This window comes from Indicator indicator, chromosome 21 (genome assembly GCF_027791375.1).
Source record: "Indicator indicator isolate 239-I01 chromosome 21, UM_Iind_1.1, whole genome shotgun sequence".
Taxonomy (NCBI): domain Eukaryota; kingdom Metazoa; phylum Chordata; class Aves; order Piciformes; family Indicatoridae; genus Indicator; species Indicator indicator.
The window spans coordinates 18687525-18703295 of NC_072030.1; the positions used below are offsets into that span (position 1 = coordinate 18687525).

At 66.0% G+C, this 15771-nt stretch overlaps 2 protein-coding genes across 3 annotated transcripts; one reads left to right on the forward strand and one right to left on the reverse strand.

Annotated features, from left to right (window-relative positions):
• The first annotated feature begins 3971 nt into the window (after positions 1 to 3971).
• SLC43A3 (solute carrier family 43 member 3) lies at positions 3972 to 8175 on the forward strand. Of its 2 annotated transcripts, none has more exons than XM_054390355.1 (11): positions 3972 to 4152; positions 4684 to 4813; positions 5351 to 5397; positions 5483 to 5559; positions 5644 to 5736; positions 5830 to 5969; positions 6219 to 6325; positions 6818 to 6976; positions 7060 to 7173; positions 7394 to 7580; positions 7943 to 8175. In XM_054390355.1, the coding sequence occupies exons 1-11, from the start codon at positions 3972 to 3974 to the stop codon at positions 8172 to 8174; spliced, it is 1467 nt and encodes a 488-aa protein (XP_054246330.1). In that variant the 3' UTR covers position 8175. The 2 variants fall into 2 exon arrangements, with proteins under 2 accessions (XP_054246330.1, XP_054246331.1); XM_054390356.1 differs by having other exon boundaries at positions 7060 to 7164; positions 7397 to 7580.
• Positions 8176 to 11484: 3309 nt separating this feature from the next.
• On the reverse strand, positions 11485 to 14820 carry P2RX3 (purinergic receptor P2X 3). The gene is made up of 12 exons (XM_054390358.1): positions 14681 to 14820; positions 13975 to 14110; positions 13835 to 13906; positions 13673 to 13739; positions 13504 to 13597; positions 13333 to 13410; positions 13009 to 13150; positions 12472 to 12602; positions 12294 to 12387; positions 12143 to 12208; positions 11807 to 11884; positions 11485 to 11607 (listed from the first exon to the last, which is right to left on the reverse strand). The coding sequence occupies exons 1-12, from the start codon at positions 14818 to 14820 to the stop codon at positions 11485 to 11487; spliced, it is 1221 nt and encodes a 406-aa protein (XP_054246333.1).
• Positions 14821 to 15771: the final 951 nt, after the last annotated feature.

A 15771-nucleotide genomic window follows, 5' to 3' on the forward strand; every position in this document is an offset into this window, starting at 1 on the left:
AGAGCAGATGGACAGCTGGCTGGAGGGGTGGCAATGGCTGAGGACAGGATGGATGGCTGCTGGCACCGAGGGTGTGGGCAGGCAGAGAGATGCTGTGACAGTAGGACAGACATACTGGTGGACAAAGGGAGGGCTGAGGGAGCCCCAGGCAGGGCACAAGGTAAGGCCAGGCCAGTGGTGGAGCAGGGACTGGCAGGTGACAACATGCCCGGGGCAGGGACAGCATCAGGCATGAGTGGGCAGAGCCTGGCAGAGCTGAGCAGAATGGCACTGCAGGTGGTACAGTGGGATTTGGTCAGCAGATGCTCTGGGGTGGCACAGCTGGAAGTGACCCAGAAGTGGCCCAAGGGTGACTCAAGGTTGGCTCAAGGTTGGCTCAAGGGTGGCCTAATGGTAAGGAGGTAGCAAAGACAGCGGGTAAAGAGGTGGCACACTGGTGGATGGCGGTGGTCGGGCACAGCCATAGGGCTTGGGGCTGAGCTGACAGAGGGGCGAAGCACCCGCGGGTGGCACCGGAACGGCACCAAGGAGGACACCGGGGCTGGGTGGTGCCACGGCACACTGCGGGACGGCCCTCAGCCGGGACAGCCGCCCAGGGGCGGACCCACCGGGTGACCCGGGTTCCGCTTCTCCATCGGGGCCCCGCCCGGAGCCCCCCGCTCCGCGCCGAGGGCGGGGCCGAGCGGGGCTGCTCCGCCCAACTCCGGGGACGGGCGGGCAGCATCGGAGCACCGGGACCGGGCGGACCTACCGGAGGCCCGGGACCCAGGGAGCAGCACCGGAGCACCCGGAACCCGCCGGGAGCCGCCGGTGCCTCCCGCCGGGTGAGCAGCGCCGGGATACGTGTGAGCGGGGGCGGAGGGACCCGGATGGTCCCGACCCGCCCTGGGGGAACGCAGCGGCGGGACCGGGCGGCATGGTGGGGCCGACGGGGTCTATGCGGCCGCGGTAGGGGGTGTGGGCTGGCGGGTCGTGGAGGGCTGGGCCCCGGACGTGGGGCTAGGCTGTGGCTAGGGGTCCCGCGTGTCCCCCCCCTCCGCTCATCCCTCCGTCCCCTGTGCCCTGCACCGCACTCTGAGCTCCCTGGGGCCTCGCAGGGTGCCCCGGTGCCCCCCACGGGGTAGGTCAGGCTCTGGGTGCGGGCTCTGTCGTGCCCCGTGGCCGCCCATGTCCGCGGTTGCCGGGACAGCCTGTCACACGTGTCCCCCCCGCCACACAGGCGTGGGCAAAGCTCCCACGCGCGGGGGTGACATCACTTCCCCTTGTCCGCACCACCGTGGGACGCTGGCATTGCCCACCCTTGGCACCCCATATTCCAGGCAGGGGAATGCCCGCGGCCTCCCCAGCAGCCTCTGGAGGAGCCCCGCGGACTCCGGGGGCCTGCGCGGGAGCGAACCAGCCTCGTTACCATTAATTATTAATTATTGAAGTGGCCGAGGCCGGAGCCAGCCTGTGCCCGCCTGTGCCCTCGCTGCCAGGACCGGGTGGCTCCTTTCTCCTCCAGCACCCCGTCACGGCTCAGAGGAAGCTGGCAGGGGACACAGCCAGATGGGGCCAGAGCTACTGGAGCTGGGGGTCTCCGATCTTTCTCTCCCGTGGGGAATCCCAGCTTGAGGGGCTCACCAATATGGTTGGCAAGGAGGGGACACACCAATGCAGCTTGGCAGGACCAGCACGGCAGGGGCTTGGTGGCAAATGCCCTGTGTGGGTACCTCGGGGTGCCCTAGTGGTGACACCCATGGTGGGGGTGCTGCAGGTTGCAGCAGTGGCCTCCGTGTCTCCAGGTGTCTCTGGATGCCCCGGGATGTGGCAGCCACGATGGGGTGCCCCCAGGTATTCTGGGGTGCCCCAGGCAGCGTCCCGGTGACAGAGGGACGCGGGGTGCCCTGGGGTGCCCCAGAGGGTGACTCCCATGCTGGGGTGTCTTGAGGGTACCTTGCAGTCCCCCCGTGATGGAGTGCCCCATAGTGGGGTACCCGGGGTGCCCCGGCAGTGTGTCCCCCGCCCCCCGCGGTGCTATAGATAGCTCGTCCCCCGCCGCGGCCCCAGCCCCCGCCCGGTTAATCTTTACCCGGGCACTGTAATGAGGCCCATTAGCGGCCATTACAGCGCGACCGGGGACAGCTGGCAGGGGGCCCGGGCCGGTGAGTCGGGGCGGGGGACAGTGAGCGGAACCGGTGGCAGCGAGGAGCACGAAGCTGGAGGGGGCAGGGACTGGGGTGTCCAGGTGCCCACGGGGCGTGGTGGATCAATAGAGGGCTCGCAGACCCCCGGGGGGTGACAGCGTCCCCAGCACGGGGGTTGGGGTCCCCGGTGAGAAAGGGACAGTGCTCATGCGGCATGTGTCACAGTGCCCAGCAGCGTGCCGGGGTCTGTGTGGGCATGATGAGGTCTCGAGGTGGGGGTTCAGAATCCCAGAGCTGTGCTGGTGTCTCCAAGAGCCATGCCAGGGTCCCCGAGGGACATGCCAGTGTCCTTAGGGAGGTGTCAGGGCCCCAGGGGGTGTGTCAGCATGCCAGGCAGCCTGCCAGCATCTCCAGGGCTGTACCACTGTGTCCGAGGAGGCTGCCAGCTTCCAGAAGAGGGTGCCAGGGCCCCTGGTGTGGCTGGATGGGTTCCCAGTGCCCGTGCCAGTACCTGGGGGGTGCCAATGTCCCCAGGAGGGTGCTGTTGTCTCCAGGTGTGTGCTGGTGTCCCCAGGGCATGTACCAGGGTACTCAGCAGCATGCCAGTGTTCCCAGGGAGTGTGATAGGTTCCCAAAGGCTGTGCCAGGTCTCCAGTGGGGATCCTGGTGTCCCCAGGGGGTGCCAGTGTCCACACTGCACACACCAGGTGCCTGGCAGGGTTTCAGTGTCCCCAGGGGCTGGGCCAGAGCCAGGTCTGGCATGAGGTGATAAGGGCCCGGGGGGGGGTGCCAGCCATTATCAGTGTTGCCAGTGCCCGGGGGGGACCCTGGGTGCACCCAGGAGATTGGCTTGGGGAAAGCAGGAGGGGGGTGCACAGGGCATGGGGCCATGGGTGTGTGCCACTCGCCTGGCACCCCGGTGCCAGGGTCCAAACTCTGTGGCGGCAGTGGCAGCAGCGCTGGCGGGAGGGCCGCGTGCAGGTGGGTGGGTGAGGGGTGCCAGGGGGTTGCTGGCACACTGATGTGTGAGCGTGAGCACGGCTGTGTGTGAGCATGAGCACATGTGTGAGTGTGAGCATGGCTGTGTGTGAGTGTGAGCATGGCTGGGTGTGAGTGTGAGCACGTGTGTGACTGTGAGCATGTGTGTGATTGTGAGCACACTGATGTGTGAGTGTGAGCATGCGTGTGAGTGTGAGCATGTGTGCATTCATGGGAGCATGTGTGGTCGTGTGTAATAAGCACATGTGTGAGCATGTGGGCGCATGCCTGAACATGTGTGTAAGCACATGATTGTGTAAGCATGTGTGTGCAAGCACATGTGTGTGCACGTGTGTGAGTGTGTAGGCATGTGTGTGCATGTGTGTGCAAGCACATGTGTGTGCACGTGTGTGAGTGTGTAAGCACATGTGTGTGCATAGCATGTAAGTGCACTGATGTGTGAGCACACATATGAGACACCTGTCAGCCCATGCACACACGTGTGCTGGCACGTGTGCCCGTGTGCAGCTGCTGCACACCCATGTGCAAGGCCCGAGCTGCCTGCAGGGCTTCTGCCCCTGCTCTGGCACATAGAGTGGGGGCAGGGGAGCCACTAGGCATGGGGTCAAGGGGCAGAGCTGGGCCCATGGTGGCCTTGGCCCAAAGCCCTGCTCTGGGTGCTAGCTGCATGCAGAGGGTTTCAGGCTGTGAGTGAGGTGGGTGCCAGGCAGGCACAGGGGGCATTGCCAGGTGGGTGCCAGGCAGGTGCAGGGGATGTCAGCCCATGGGAGCTGGGTTGAGCTGGGAGGTGCCAGGATGTGTGTTCCGGGGGGGTGACACTTGTGTCTGTCCCTGCAGGCCGGTGCCATGGCGGGGTGGGGCGCGGGGCTGGCCAAGCGCCTGGGCACACTGCTCTCAGGGCTGCTGGAGTGTGGAGCCTTCTGTGGCATCATCTTCGGCTGGGCCTCCCTCGTCTTCGTGCTCAAGGAGCTGCACTACTTCGCAGATCTGTGCCAGAACACCACCACCGACCACTCTGGGCTGCTTGGTACAGATCCTGGTGCCCACCAGCCCTGGCACCATGCCTGTGCTGCCCTGGCCCTGCTGCCACCCTGCCTTGTGTCCCCTTGTGTCCCCTTGTGCTTGTGTTCATGTGGTGCTGGCAGCCTGAGGTGCCCCAGGTCCTCACTGCCTAATACCCTGAGGTGCCCCAGGTCCTCACTGTCTAATGCCCTGTGGTGCCCCAGGTGCCCATTGCCTAATGCCCTGTGGTGCCTATATTCCTGCTGTTCTGTGCCAGTGTCTCCACTGTCCTCAAGCTCAGATCCCTGCTGACTCTATTGTCCTTATGTCCTGCAGTACCCCAGGTCCCCATTGCTGCCATGCTTGTGTCCCTGCCATCCCTATGCCCATGTTCACTCAGTCCTGATGTCCCATGGTGCCCTCTGTCCCTGATGACTTCCTGGCTGTATCCGCACTGCTCTGATAACTTCATGCCTGTGTCCCCACTACCCTGATGCCCAGTGGTGCCCTGTGTCCCTGCTGCTCTGATGCCCAGTGGTGCCCTGTGTGCCCGCAGACTGCAGCCGCCAGGACAAGCAGTTCTCCCTGGTCTTCACCATTGGCTCCTTCATGAACAACTTCATGACCTTCCCTATGGGCTTCATTTTCGACCGCTTTGGCACCACTGTCGCCCGCCTCATCGCCATGTGAGCGGGCAGGGGGCGGGCACGGTGGGCAGGGGGTGGGGTGGGCATGGCTGGTTCTCAGTGGGCTGGTGGCATCAGCTGGGGTGGGGGTGTTATCGAGGGCAGGTGGTTATCAAGGTGGCCAGGCAGGGCGGGGCTGGCACTGTGGAGGCAACCATGGGGCTGAGGGGCACCCATGAGGGTTGGTGGGTACTTGTATACATCCAAGGAACTGGGTTTGGGATGCCAGTCAGGGTAGAGCCAATTCTGGCACCTGGCTCTTGCTGTCACTCAGTGTCCCCAGTGTGTTTCATGCCCCCCTCTAGCTTCCCCACTGCCTCCCCCTTGTCCCTCACATGCCCTTGGGTGTCCCTGGTGTCCCCAGGGCACCTCCATAACCATAGCCCCCTCTGTGTCCCCACATGCCTTGGCCTGGGGGTGCCAGGAGGCAGTGGGACACCCATGAGACATCAGGGTGCTAGGTGCCAAGGTGACAACAGCTAGGGGTGCCACCCCCGGAGCCTGTCCTGACTTGTCACCGCTGTCCCCCCATCCCAGCTCCCTCTACACTGGTGGGACCCTGCTCGTTGCCTTCTCCACCCCAGGTGAGACCCTGGAGGCATCAGGTGCCCAGTCTGGGAGGGGACCTGGCAGGGTCCCCCCAGTCCCTGCTGACCCCTGTGTCCCCAGGGCTGGCACTGCTGCTCTTCCCAGCCATGTCCATGCTCTCAGTGGGTGGCATCCTCCTCATCCTCACCAACATGCAGGTGAGTCCCCTGGCACCCTGACCCTCACCCCCAGGCTGGGGTGCCTGGGAGTTCTTGATGGCACAGGGAGTGTCTCCATGCCAGGTGGGTAACCTCTTTGGCAAGTACCGCTCCATCATCATCACCCTCTACAATGGGGCCTTTGACTCCTCCTCTGCCATCTTCCTCATCATCAAGGTGGGTGGCACATGATGGGGTGGCAGATGATGGCCTAGTGCCCTGCTGGCCCAGTGGTCTGGTGGCCCAAAGTCACCCTGTGCCCATCCCCAGGTGCTCTATGAGCGGGGGCTGTCCCTGCGCTCCATGTTCCTCTTCCTGGCAGCTTGCAGCGCCTGGCACCTGCTGCGCACCCTCTTCCTCATGCCCCGCACCCGCATCCCCTACCCGCTGCCCCCTGCCTATGACTACGGGTAAGGAACAACCGGAACCTGCCCCATGGCATGGTGGCAGTGGTGGTGGTGCCCATCTCATGGGTGGTCAGTGGCACTTGTGCCATGGGTGCTGGCAATGGCAATGCCTATCCCGAGAGGGGTGGTGGGTCCTGTGCCATGGTCGAGGATGGGTCTCATCCTGTGGTTGGTGCTGGGTGCCATCCCATGGTGGTTGGTGGGTCCAGTCCCACGGGTGGCAGTGTGTCTCATGCTGTGGGTGGGGGCTAGGCTGCGGTGCCCAGGGAGGTCGCAGTCCTACCGCACCTACGAGGAGAAGCGGCCAGTGGAGGAGGGCAGCCCTGAGGAGACCCCCCCGGAGCCCAGCGTGGCCAGAGGTGATGGGGCGGGGCTTCCTATGGGGCGGGGCTTCCTGGGGGTGTGGCTTTCTATGGGGCAGGGCTTGGTTGTGGGGGCGGGGCATGGCCATGGGGGCACATGGAGGGGGTGGGATTGCAGGGGGGCGATTTGCTCTGCAGATGAAGGGGTGTGGTCGGTGGGCGTGGCTATGTAGATGGCAGTGTGTCGTGGGATGGAAGTGGCTGCAGAGGGGTGTGGTCAATGTGTGGGCAGGGCTATGCAGATGAGGGGAGTGTGGTCGGGGGGTTGGGTGTGTGGAGATGGATGTGTCCAGCGGATGGGCGTGGCTATGCACATGGAGGCATGTCCGGGTTGGGTGTGGCAGGAGGATGGGCGTGGCTATGCCGATGAGGGCCATGGCTGTGCGGGTGGGTGCTGGGGGGGTCCCCGGGGGCAGGGACTGAGCAGTGGCCACAGCGTGTGGGTCCCAGAGGGGCCAGGCGTGGCCACTGCCCTGATGCCCATTTCAGGGGGGGCTGCCCCCGGGATGCCCTTCTGGGCCTGCGTGCGCTCGGCGCTGTTTGCCTGGCATGTGGCCTGGCTCTCAGCCATGCAGCTCCGGCACTACCTCTTCATTGGTACCCTCAACCCCCTCCTGGAGCACCTGGCCCGCGGGGACCCCCACCTTGGTAAGGAAGCAGCTGCAGGGCAGGGTCTGGTGGAAGCTCAGCCTGTGGTGCTCCAGCCCTGCCCTGATGCCCTCTCCCCGCAGTCAGCACCTACACCAACGCCTTCGCCTTCACCCAGCTCTGCGGGGTGCTCTGTGCCCCCTGGAATGGGCTCATCCTCGACTGGCACAAGCGGGGACGGACCCCCTGCCCTGACGGTAACCAGACACCGACAGCCCCTGTGCTCCACGGGTCCAGCCTGGCAATGCCCACCTTCCCTGTGCCCCCACTTCTCTCCCTGATTCCCCATCCGGAGCTTGGGGACATGTCCTTGCCCTCTCTCCCATTCCCAGATGCTACCACTCCCCTGTCACGTCCCCAAGACAGGGGCCCTAGCCCTGCCTTGGTGACATCTCTGAGCCTGTCTGGTGTCTGCAGGAGCCCTGGGCGCCCTGGCTGACTTGCAGGCGTCGGTGCTGTCCCTGGTGGTGACAGTGGCACAGTGCCTGCTGTTCTCAGTGTGCGCGGCTGTGCCCGTCCTGCCTGTCCAGTTTGCCACCTTCGTGCTGCAGGTGCTGAGCCGCTCCTTCCTCTATGGGGGCAATGCTGCCTTCCTTGCCATCGCGTGAGTTCAGGGGGCATGGGGGCAGGAGGCCAGGGGGTATGGTAGAGGGGTTAGAGTGGCAGGGGACTGGGCAGGGGATGGTGGAGCACAAGGAGGTGCTGTGGTAAGGTCATGGGAGCAGTGGCAAGGGACATGGTGGCAGAGTCAGGGCAAAAGGGTCACAGAGTATGATAGAGGGGTCAGAGTGGCAGGGGACTCAGCGGGGGTGGCAAGGGAGTGGGTGGTAGAGGACAAGGTGGTGGTGGTGAGGGTAAGGTTGTGGGGTGGGGACAGGGGTCGTGGTGGTGGGGTGAGGGCAGAGGTGGCAGGGCCAGGGGGAGGGCTGGGGGTGTCACCAGGGTGGTGACCAAGTGTCTGGGCAGTTTCCCAGCACAGCACTTCGGGAAGCTCTATGGCCTGGCTATGGCCCTCTCGGCGTTGGTGGCCCTGCTGCAGTACCCCTGCGTCACCCTCGTGCAGGGACCCCTTGGTGGGGACCCCTTCTACGTGAGTGCCCCCTGGCTGCTGCCCCACGCTCTGCCCAGGCAGGACAGGGACTGCCCCGTGGGAAGAGAAGGTCCTGCCCCATGGAGGGGTGGGGGTCCTGCCCCATAGGAGCTGAGGGACCTGCCCCATGGAGGGTGGGGGGTCCTGCCCCGTGGGAAGTTAGGGTCCTTCCCCAAGGCGGGGGGAGAGGTCCTGCCCCACAGGTGGTCCTGGTCCTGGTCCATGCAGATCTATGGTCGACTGGGGACCCTCGAGGAAAGGGGGTGCTGGGAGGGTTGTGGGGCTGTCCCCACGCCCTAGGGTGGGGTCACCCCTTGGCCCCTCACCCTGCCTCCCTCTCCTGCCCCGCAGGTGAACATGGGCATGATCGCTGTGGTGCTGGTGGCCTTTGTCAGCCCGGTGGTGGTGGCCCGCGAGTGCCGGAGGCGAGCCCGGGAGCTGGGGGCTGCCGGCACTCCCCTGGCAGCCCACCCGGGCGCCGAGACCCCTGCTGAGGCCCTTCACTGAGCCCCATGCTTGCCCAGTGCCAGCCCAGTGCCCAGTACCCATTTCGTATTGGCCTGGGGGTGGTGTGCTGTGAGGTGGGAGGTGTTGTGGGAAGAATAAACCTCAGCCCCACCTCGGCTCCCTCTGCTGCCTTCCCCTGGACCGGCGGCTCCGGGGCTGCTCCGGGGCTGGGCACCACCCTGCTGCCGGGCCGGGGGAGCACAGACCCTCCCCACAGACCCCTCCGCGGATGGGGCCAGGGCAGACTCTGCTTTACTGGGACAGGGATAGGGCAGGGGCTGCAGCGGGTCCTGGGGGCATGCCCATGGGTGCCCTCAGCACTGGGAGAGGAAGGGGCACAGGCTAAGGCAGGAGCAGCTTTTCCAGAGCCTGGATGGGAACAAGGGACAGCGTCAGAGCCAGGGAGTGGCCTCCAGTGCTCCCAGTGTCTTGTGCTCCTTCCCAGTGCCCCTTCCCGTTGTGCCCAGTGCCTCTCCCCTTGTCACCAGTGTCCTGTGACTCTGCCCAGTGCCCTTCTCCATCCCCTGTGCCCCTTCCTGTGTCCTCAGTGCCCGATGCTGCCTTCTATTTCTGCCAACAGTCCACTGCCCTCCACCCAGTGTCTGTGGTGCCCTCTTCCATTGCCCCTTTATTGCTACCACTGGCCTGTGCCCCCCTGCAGTGCTCTTCCCAGTGCCCCAAATATCTCTGTGCCCCTCCCTGTGTCCCCAGTGCCAGGGTGCACCAGCAGAGGCTCTCACTGCAAGTGCTGATGGTGGTGCAGGAGGTGAAGATGCAGCAGGGCTGGACTGGTGCCCAGTTGGTGTAATTCCAGGGACTGGCATCTTCACACTGACCCACCTCAGCACCCAGTCCCAGTGCCTGGCACCCAACCCCAGCAGCTCAAAACCAGCCCCAGCACCTGGCACCCAACCTCAGTGCCCCAGAACCAACTCTGGTGCCTGGCATCCAACCACAATGCTCCAAAACCAGCTGCAGTGCCTGGCATCCCATACCCTCCCTCAGCACTCATCCCTTAGCACCCAACACCCCCAAAACCAGCCCCAGTACCCACTGCTCAGCATGCCTGCTGAGCCCAGCACTATCCCAGTGCCCAGGGTGGGTGCCAATCCCTCACCATGGATCAGGTGATGGCCCCAACCGAGAGCAGGAGGCATGTGTGGGTCTGTGCCAGCACCTGCAGCTCCTGGTTGCGGGCAGCACTATGCACTGATGCCAGCTCCCAGCAGTGCTGCTGGGGACAGGGCATGGCTTGACACTCATTGCACCCGTTGGCTGGGCACTCTTCAGCACCCATGTCCCCTTGCCTGGGCTTGTGATAAGCTGTGGTGATCACTGTGCAGTGGAAGTGGTGGCCACCCTTGGCCATGGCTGTGGGCACAGCCCGGAGGTGGCAGGCAGCTGGCACTGGGGACAGGATGAGTGCTGGCACCAGGGATTGCTCTGCCACCCGTGGCCAGCCCTGGGACACATGATGCTGTCCCAGCAGGGTGGCTGTGACACCTCTCTGAGGTGTTCCCAGGATGGGCAATTGGGGGCATTCACTGGAGCAGCTGGCAGAGGCTGTGCCCAGCAGGGCAGGGTGAGGAGCAGGCAGGCTGGCGTGGCAGTCGCTCATCCCAATCCCTCTGACCCCCTCCATGTCTGCACTGTCCCTGCACTATCCCCAGTGCCACCCCGTGCCATGGCCCTCTTGCTGTCCCTGTCCTCCCCTGGGGCCTGGAGAGGCTTTGCCCAATGTCACCCTTCTAGGGGTGACAGCACCATCCATCCCCACCACAGCCATGTGCCACCCAGCCTGGCACAAGGAGCACTCACTGAGACCATGGAGGGCTGGGGGCTGTGGGGAGTAGGGCATGTGGCACAAGGAGGGGGCTTCTGTGGGGGGCACAGGGTGGGGGTTGGGGGTGTTTGAGGAATGCAAGAGTGGGGGCTGTGGGGTCGCTGGGGGGCACAGAGGGGTGCAGGTAGGGGGGGTGGTGTAGTGTGGTGCCAGGGGAGGTTGAGGTGCAGGATAGTGCCAAGGGGGCTGAGTGAAGGGGAGGTTGGGGTGCAGGATAGTGCTGGGGTGGGATGCACAGGGGGTTGGGGTGCAGGATGGTTCCATGGGGAGGTGTGGGTGCAGTGGGGTTGGAGTGCAGCATGGTGCTGTGGAGGGGGGGGGGGTGTAGATAGTACCTCCCAGGGTACCCCCAGCCCCCTCCCAGACCTGCGGTGGGGGCTTCATCCCTGCCCCCCGTGGAGTTCAGTAAAGTGCCAGCTTCCAGCACCCACCTCTCTCTGTGGCTCTGGGTGGGGTGGGGAGTTCTGGAGGGACCTGGAGCAGCTGCTGGCATGGTGGGAAGTGCCTTGGGGGTGCCCAGCACGGGGGGGTTTGCAAACAGGGATTGCCCTTCTGCCCTGTGGGCAGGGAAGGGGCACAGGGTCCTTTCCGCGGGGCTGCGGTGGCTCCATGGCTGTCACCTTGAGCCTGCTCTCCCCATTGTCCCCCACCCCTGCAGAGGCTGAGCCCCATGGGTGCTGTGAGGAGACTTTATTGTGGTGGGGGTGCAGACCCCCGAGCCTGGGGCTGGCTGGAAGCAGGAGATAGCAGGGGGTGGCAAAGCTGCGGGGCACCGAGGGGGCAGCACCCATCTGGTGACGGCGTGGGGCATCAACCCTGGCACCCCGCAGCACCCAATGCCCTGGGGAACAGCCCTTAGGCCTGGGCACCCCAGGCCACTTGTCTGGAGGTGGGGGTGCCACGGGGACTCAGGGGTCTTGGGGTGGTACCTGGGATGGGGGACAATGGGTCTGGGGCAGCCTAGGGATGGGGGACAGGGCTGGGCGTGCTAGCCTGGGGTGGGCAGAATGTGGGTGGGGGCTGCCCTATTGCAGGGGGCAGGCAACGGGTGCCCCATGGCACCCAGGGCTACAGGCCGAGGGAGAAGGTGCCCGAGTCTGTGGACTGCTTGTCACGGCTGCAGACCCCCAGCCCCCGGTGGGCACTGGCTGTGGGGCTGGTGGGGGGTGCGGGCACTCCAGTCTCTGGCACCTGTGGGGCAGGGGACAGGTGCCAGGTTAGTCCCTGCCCCATAGCCAGGGTACCGGTGGGGCTCAGGTGCACTGCCTGTGTGTTCCCCCCAGCAACCCTGCAGACCTCCCAGCGCGGCCTGATCCACCTCCCCCTGAGGCCACCCCAGCGTGGGCTCAGCCCCACAGCTGCCCCAGGGCAGCCTCAGCCCCACACCAACCTCCTCGAACTTGCGAGCCTTGTAGTGTTCAGCCCCCTTCAGGAAGTTGAGCAGGATGATGTCGCACAGCACCGTGCCCTGGCAGGAGGCAGCGCTGGGGTGGGGCAGCCCGGTGCCATCGGGGCACCCCCCGATACCCTGAAGCCCCCCAGGGAGCCAGGCTGCCATCCAACCGAGGTGGTGCTGTGTCCTCACGCCCCTTCCAATCACTGTGGGGCATCCTTGCCCCTCCCTGCCCCACACCTGTGGGGCGAACGGGGGCCTCTTGAAGCTGCCCCCCACAGGAACCACCACAGAGCTGATGCCACCCGCGGGCTGCGGATGGCCACAACTCACCACACCAATGGAGGTGAAAGCTGCCACCGTGTTGATGAGGGTAGGGACGATGCCAAATTTCCCAGCCTGGTGGTGCAGAATTCCCATTGGTAGGGGGTCCAACACCCCCTGCAGCCTTGCGAGGTGCCAGGGCCCCCAGCCCCATACCTACATTGCCGTACACCAGGACGTCGAAGCGGATGCCGAAGGCTTTGGTGAGGGTGCGGTGCTCAGAGCCGTCAGGCCAGCGGTAGTACCGGGCGTGCCTGCACAGGGCACAGGGCACATGGGCCCTGCTGGGCACCGTACACACGTGTGCCACACATGTGCCATGTGGCCACGAGCAGTACCTGAAGTTGTATCCAGAGGCAGGGGCGTGGGAACGTCCGTCCAGGCGAGTGAAGGAGTACCGGGGCTGGCAGCGCTCCCATGCCCGGTCCAGGTCACACACCCACCCGATCTTGATGCCCAGCACCCCCCCCTGCCCCACACACACAGTCAGTCATGCATGACCCACGGCCTCCAGCGCCACAGCTCCCTCTGCCCCACAGCCCCTCGGCCCTGTGCTTCCACAGCTTCCTGGACACACCACCCCACAGCTCCACGTCCTCATGCCACATATCCCTGTGCCCCACCTGCCCGTGGCTGTCTCCGTGTCCCACGCCACCACACTGCCACATCCCCGTGTCCCTGCACTCCACATTCTGCGTCCTTGTGTTCCCACACCCAGGTGCCCACATCCCCGCCTTCCGTCTTCCCAAGTCCACACCTCCCACATCCTAGTGGTCTCCCGTCCCCCATTCCCCGTGTCACACCTCCGTGCTCCCACCCCCCCTTGCCCTCGCGGCTCCGGTCCCCGTGTCCCTGGCGCCGTGTCCCCCGCTCACGGTGGTGGCCAGCGCGGGGAATTCCTCTCCTGCCAGTCGCACCACGTCGCCCAGGCGCAGGATGGGGCACAGAGGGGCCAGCTCGGGGTGAAACCGGCAGCGTCCCAGGGACACTCCGCTGCCCGGCGGGGGCAGGTTGGCCCTGGAGGACACGGAGACATGGGGGACGTGGGAGTCCACCAGCCAGGAGGCCTGGTGGGAGGCAGGAGGACATGGGGCTCACGGCCGTTAGCAAGCTGGGCTGGAGGACAGGAGGGGCAGGGGGGACGTGAGGAGACACAGCGGGGGACAGTGGGGACAGGTTTCCCTGCAGCCCCTGCTCACTTCTCGAAGCCGAACAGCGGGAAGCGGATGCTGTTCTTGATGAACAGGGTGAAGTTTTCAGCCTCCATCATGACAGGCCTGGGGAGGAGGGCGGCAGAAGGTGTTACCATGGGGAGGCTGTGAGTAGGACACGGCCCTATGGCCTCCCCCCGTGGTGCCAGTCACACTCACACGTCCACGGTGTCGACCTCAGCCGGGCACCAGCCGCGGATCTCGCAGGCGCGCAGGGTCCCGTTGTAGGGGATGCAGCGCCCGGTCAGGACCCCTGGGGACGGGACGTCAGCGGAGGGGCTCGTCCCCAACCCCCACCGACCCTTCCGGGACCCCTCCAGCCCCTCACCGCTGCCCGAAGCAGGGCTTGGCCCCCGGCAGTCACGGTCGGTGGAGCAGCGGAACGTGGGGTCACTCTGTGGGGCGCAGGGAGGTGACGGAGGCATGGAGGGGACAGGGGACCCCGGTGTGTGTACCCCCCGCGCCGTAACCTCCTGCCACCCTCCCGCACCTCCGGGCAGAATCCCTGCGCCTGGTTCTCCGTCACGATCTGTTTGGTGACCACCACAAACACCGAGGTGCCCTGCAAGGACGTAACCGTCACCCCAGCGGCCCCCCGAGAGGGGAAGCTGGGGGTCCAGTGCCCCTCACCTCGGGGGGGGTGACGTAGTCGGCCGTATCCAGCACGCGGCCCGCGTAGCGCCCGATGCCTTTCACCTTGGTGACCACGGAGGACTCGATGACAGTGTCCCGCACCTGGTAGGCTTTCTCATGGATGAACACCCATCTGGGACAGCAGCCGCAGCGGGTGACGCTGGGGAGAGCCCCCCCCCCCCCCCCCCCGACATCCTCACGGGACCTGCCACTCCCTGCTGCCATCCGTCGTGCCCCTGCTGCCGCTCCCGTCCCTCACCGTCACCCCCCGCAGCTGTCACCCGCGCCAACACCACTCTCCTCGCTGCCCCCCTTGTGCCACCTGCTCCACCACCCGGCTATCACCGCCACCAGCCTGCTCTCCTTGCTGTCCCCTCACCGGCACCCGCACCCTCCCCTCGCTGTCCCCCTTGTGTCACTCGCACCGGGACACTCTCCCGGCTGTCCTCACCGTGTCACCTGTACTGGCAGATCCACTCGTCCAGGCGCTGGCACGCTTGTCGCCCTCTCTCTTGCTACCCACCGCCCTTGTCCCGACCACCTCCCCGTGCCCCACCCCCTGCCCAGGCTGTCTCCCCGCTGTCGCCCTCCGGGTGCCACCCGCAGCAGCCCCCACCGTCACCGGGGTACCCCCCGCCAAGCGCTGGGCTGGGCGGGGAGGGCTGACGGCAGAGGGGAGTCTGAGGTCCCGGGGGAGTCTCACCCGACAAAGTAGGCGAGGATGAGAAGCTGCACGCCGCGGTTCACGACCCCCACCACCCAGCTCTTCACCACCACCGACTTGGGGGTCTCGTACGAGAAGAAGTCTCTCACCCAGCGGGCGGGGGAGCACGGGGAGGGCATGAGCAGGGCGGGCAGGGCTGCGGGCAGGGGTACGGACAAGGGTACGGGTATTGAGGGGTGATGCAGGCAGGGTTGACGGGGTACGGGCAGGAGGACAGGCAGCGGGGGTGAGGCGTACAGCGGCAGTCGGGGGGTACCGGCAGCGGAGGCTGGTGCGGGCAGGGCAGGTCTGCGGGGTACGGGCGGCGGGGGGGCGGCTAGGGGGTGCAGGCAGGGCGGGGCAGGGGGCGGGGCCACAGCGCGGAGGACGGGGCGGGTTCTCACCCCGCTCTGGGGGGTGGAAGGGGCAGGGAGTGGCAGGGGGGCTGTGCCTGGCTCCCCCCGCCCAGGGGTCCCCTGAGATGGGGGCAGCCCCTGGTGCGGTCCCCACCTTCCTCACGGGGAACTCCACGCTGGGGAACGCCCGCGCTGGGGGACACCGGAGGCACCCCACGTCTGAGGGCTGTCCCGAAGTTGGGGTGTCTGGTTTTAGGGCGTCCCCTGTTCGGGTGTGCCCTGTGTGTGTGACGTCCAGCCTTTGGAAGTGCCCCATGTCGGGGGCACCTCTTCTTTGGGGTTCCCCCATTTGAGGGATGTCCTATATTTGGGGTGCTCCCATGTTTCGGGTGTCCCCATTTTGGAGGTGCCTCGGTCTCGCAGTGCTCCCACCCCTGACGAACCCCCTCCACCCACGCCGCCGCAGTGACATCACGGGGGCAGCCGGCGGCCCCCAAGTTTTGGGAGTACCCTGCTTTTCGGTGCCTCCCTTTTCAGGGCACCCCACTCTGGGAGCGCCTCCTCTTTAGGGTGTCCCCACGTTTTGGGTGCCCTCACTTTGAGGGGGCAGTGTCCTGGGGTGCCCCCTCCACGGTGACGTCCCAGGACCGCTGCTGGCCGGAAGCCTCCCGGCGCTTTAGGGTGCCCGGCCGGGGGCAGCGCGGCCCCAGGGCACGGCGGAGTCCGCCCCGCATC

Bases quoted from the DNA above. Each gene is read 5' to 3' on its own strand.
- SLC43A3 (XM_054390355.1), top strand. From the start codon at position 3,972: ATGGCGGGGTGGGGCGCGGGGCTGGCCAAGCGCCTGGGCACACTGCTC. The intron at 5,970-6,218 runs GTAAGGAACAAC...GGTGGGGGCTAG, and splicing joins CCCCCTGCCTATGACTACGG to GCTGCGGTGCCCAGGGAGGT. The intron at 7,174-7,393 runs GTAACCAGACAC...TGGTGTCTGCAG, and splicing joins ACGGACCCCCTGCCCTGACG to GAGCCCTGGGCGCCCTGGCT.
- P2RX3 (XM_054390358.1), bottom strand. From the start codon at position 14,820: ATGCCCTCCCCGTGCTCCCCCGCCCGCTGGGTGAGAGACTTCTTCTCG. The intron at 13,907-13,974 runs GTGAGGGGCACT...ACGTCCTTGCAG, and splicing joins ACTACGTCACCCCCCCCGAG to GGCACCTCGGTGTTTGTGGT. The intron at 13,740-13,834 runs GTGCGGGAGGGT...TGCGCCCCACAG, and splicing joins CGCAGGGATTCTGCCCGGAG to AGTGACCCCACGTTCCGCTG.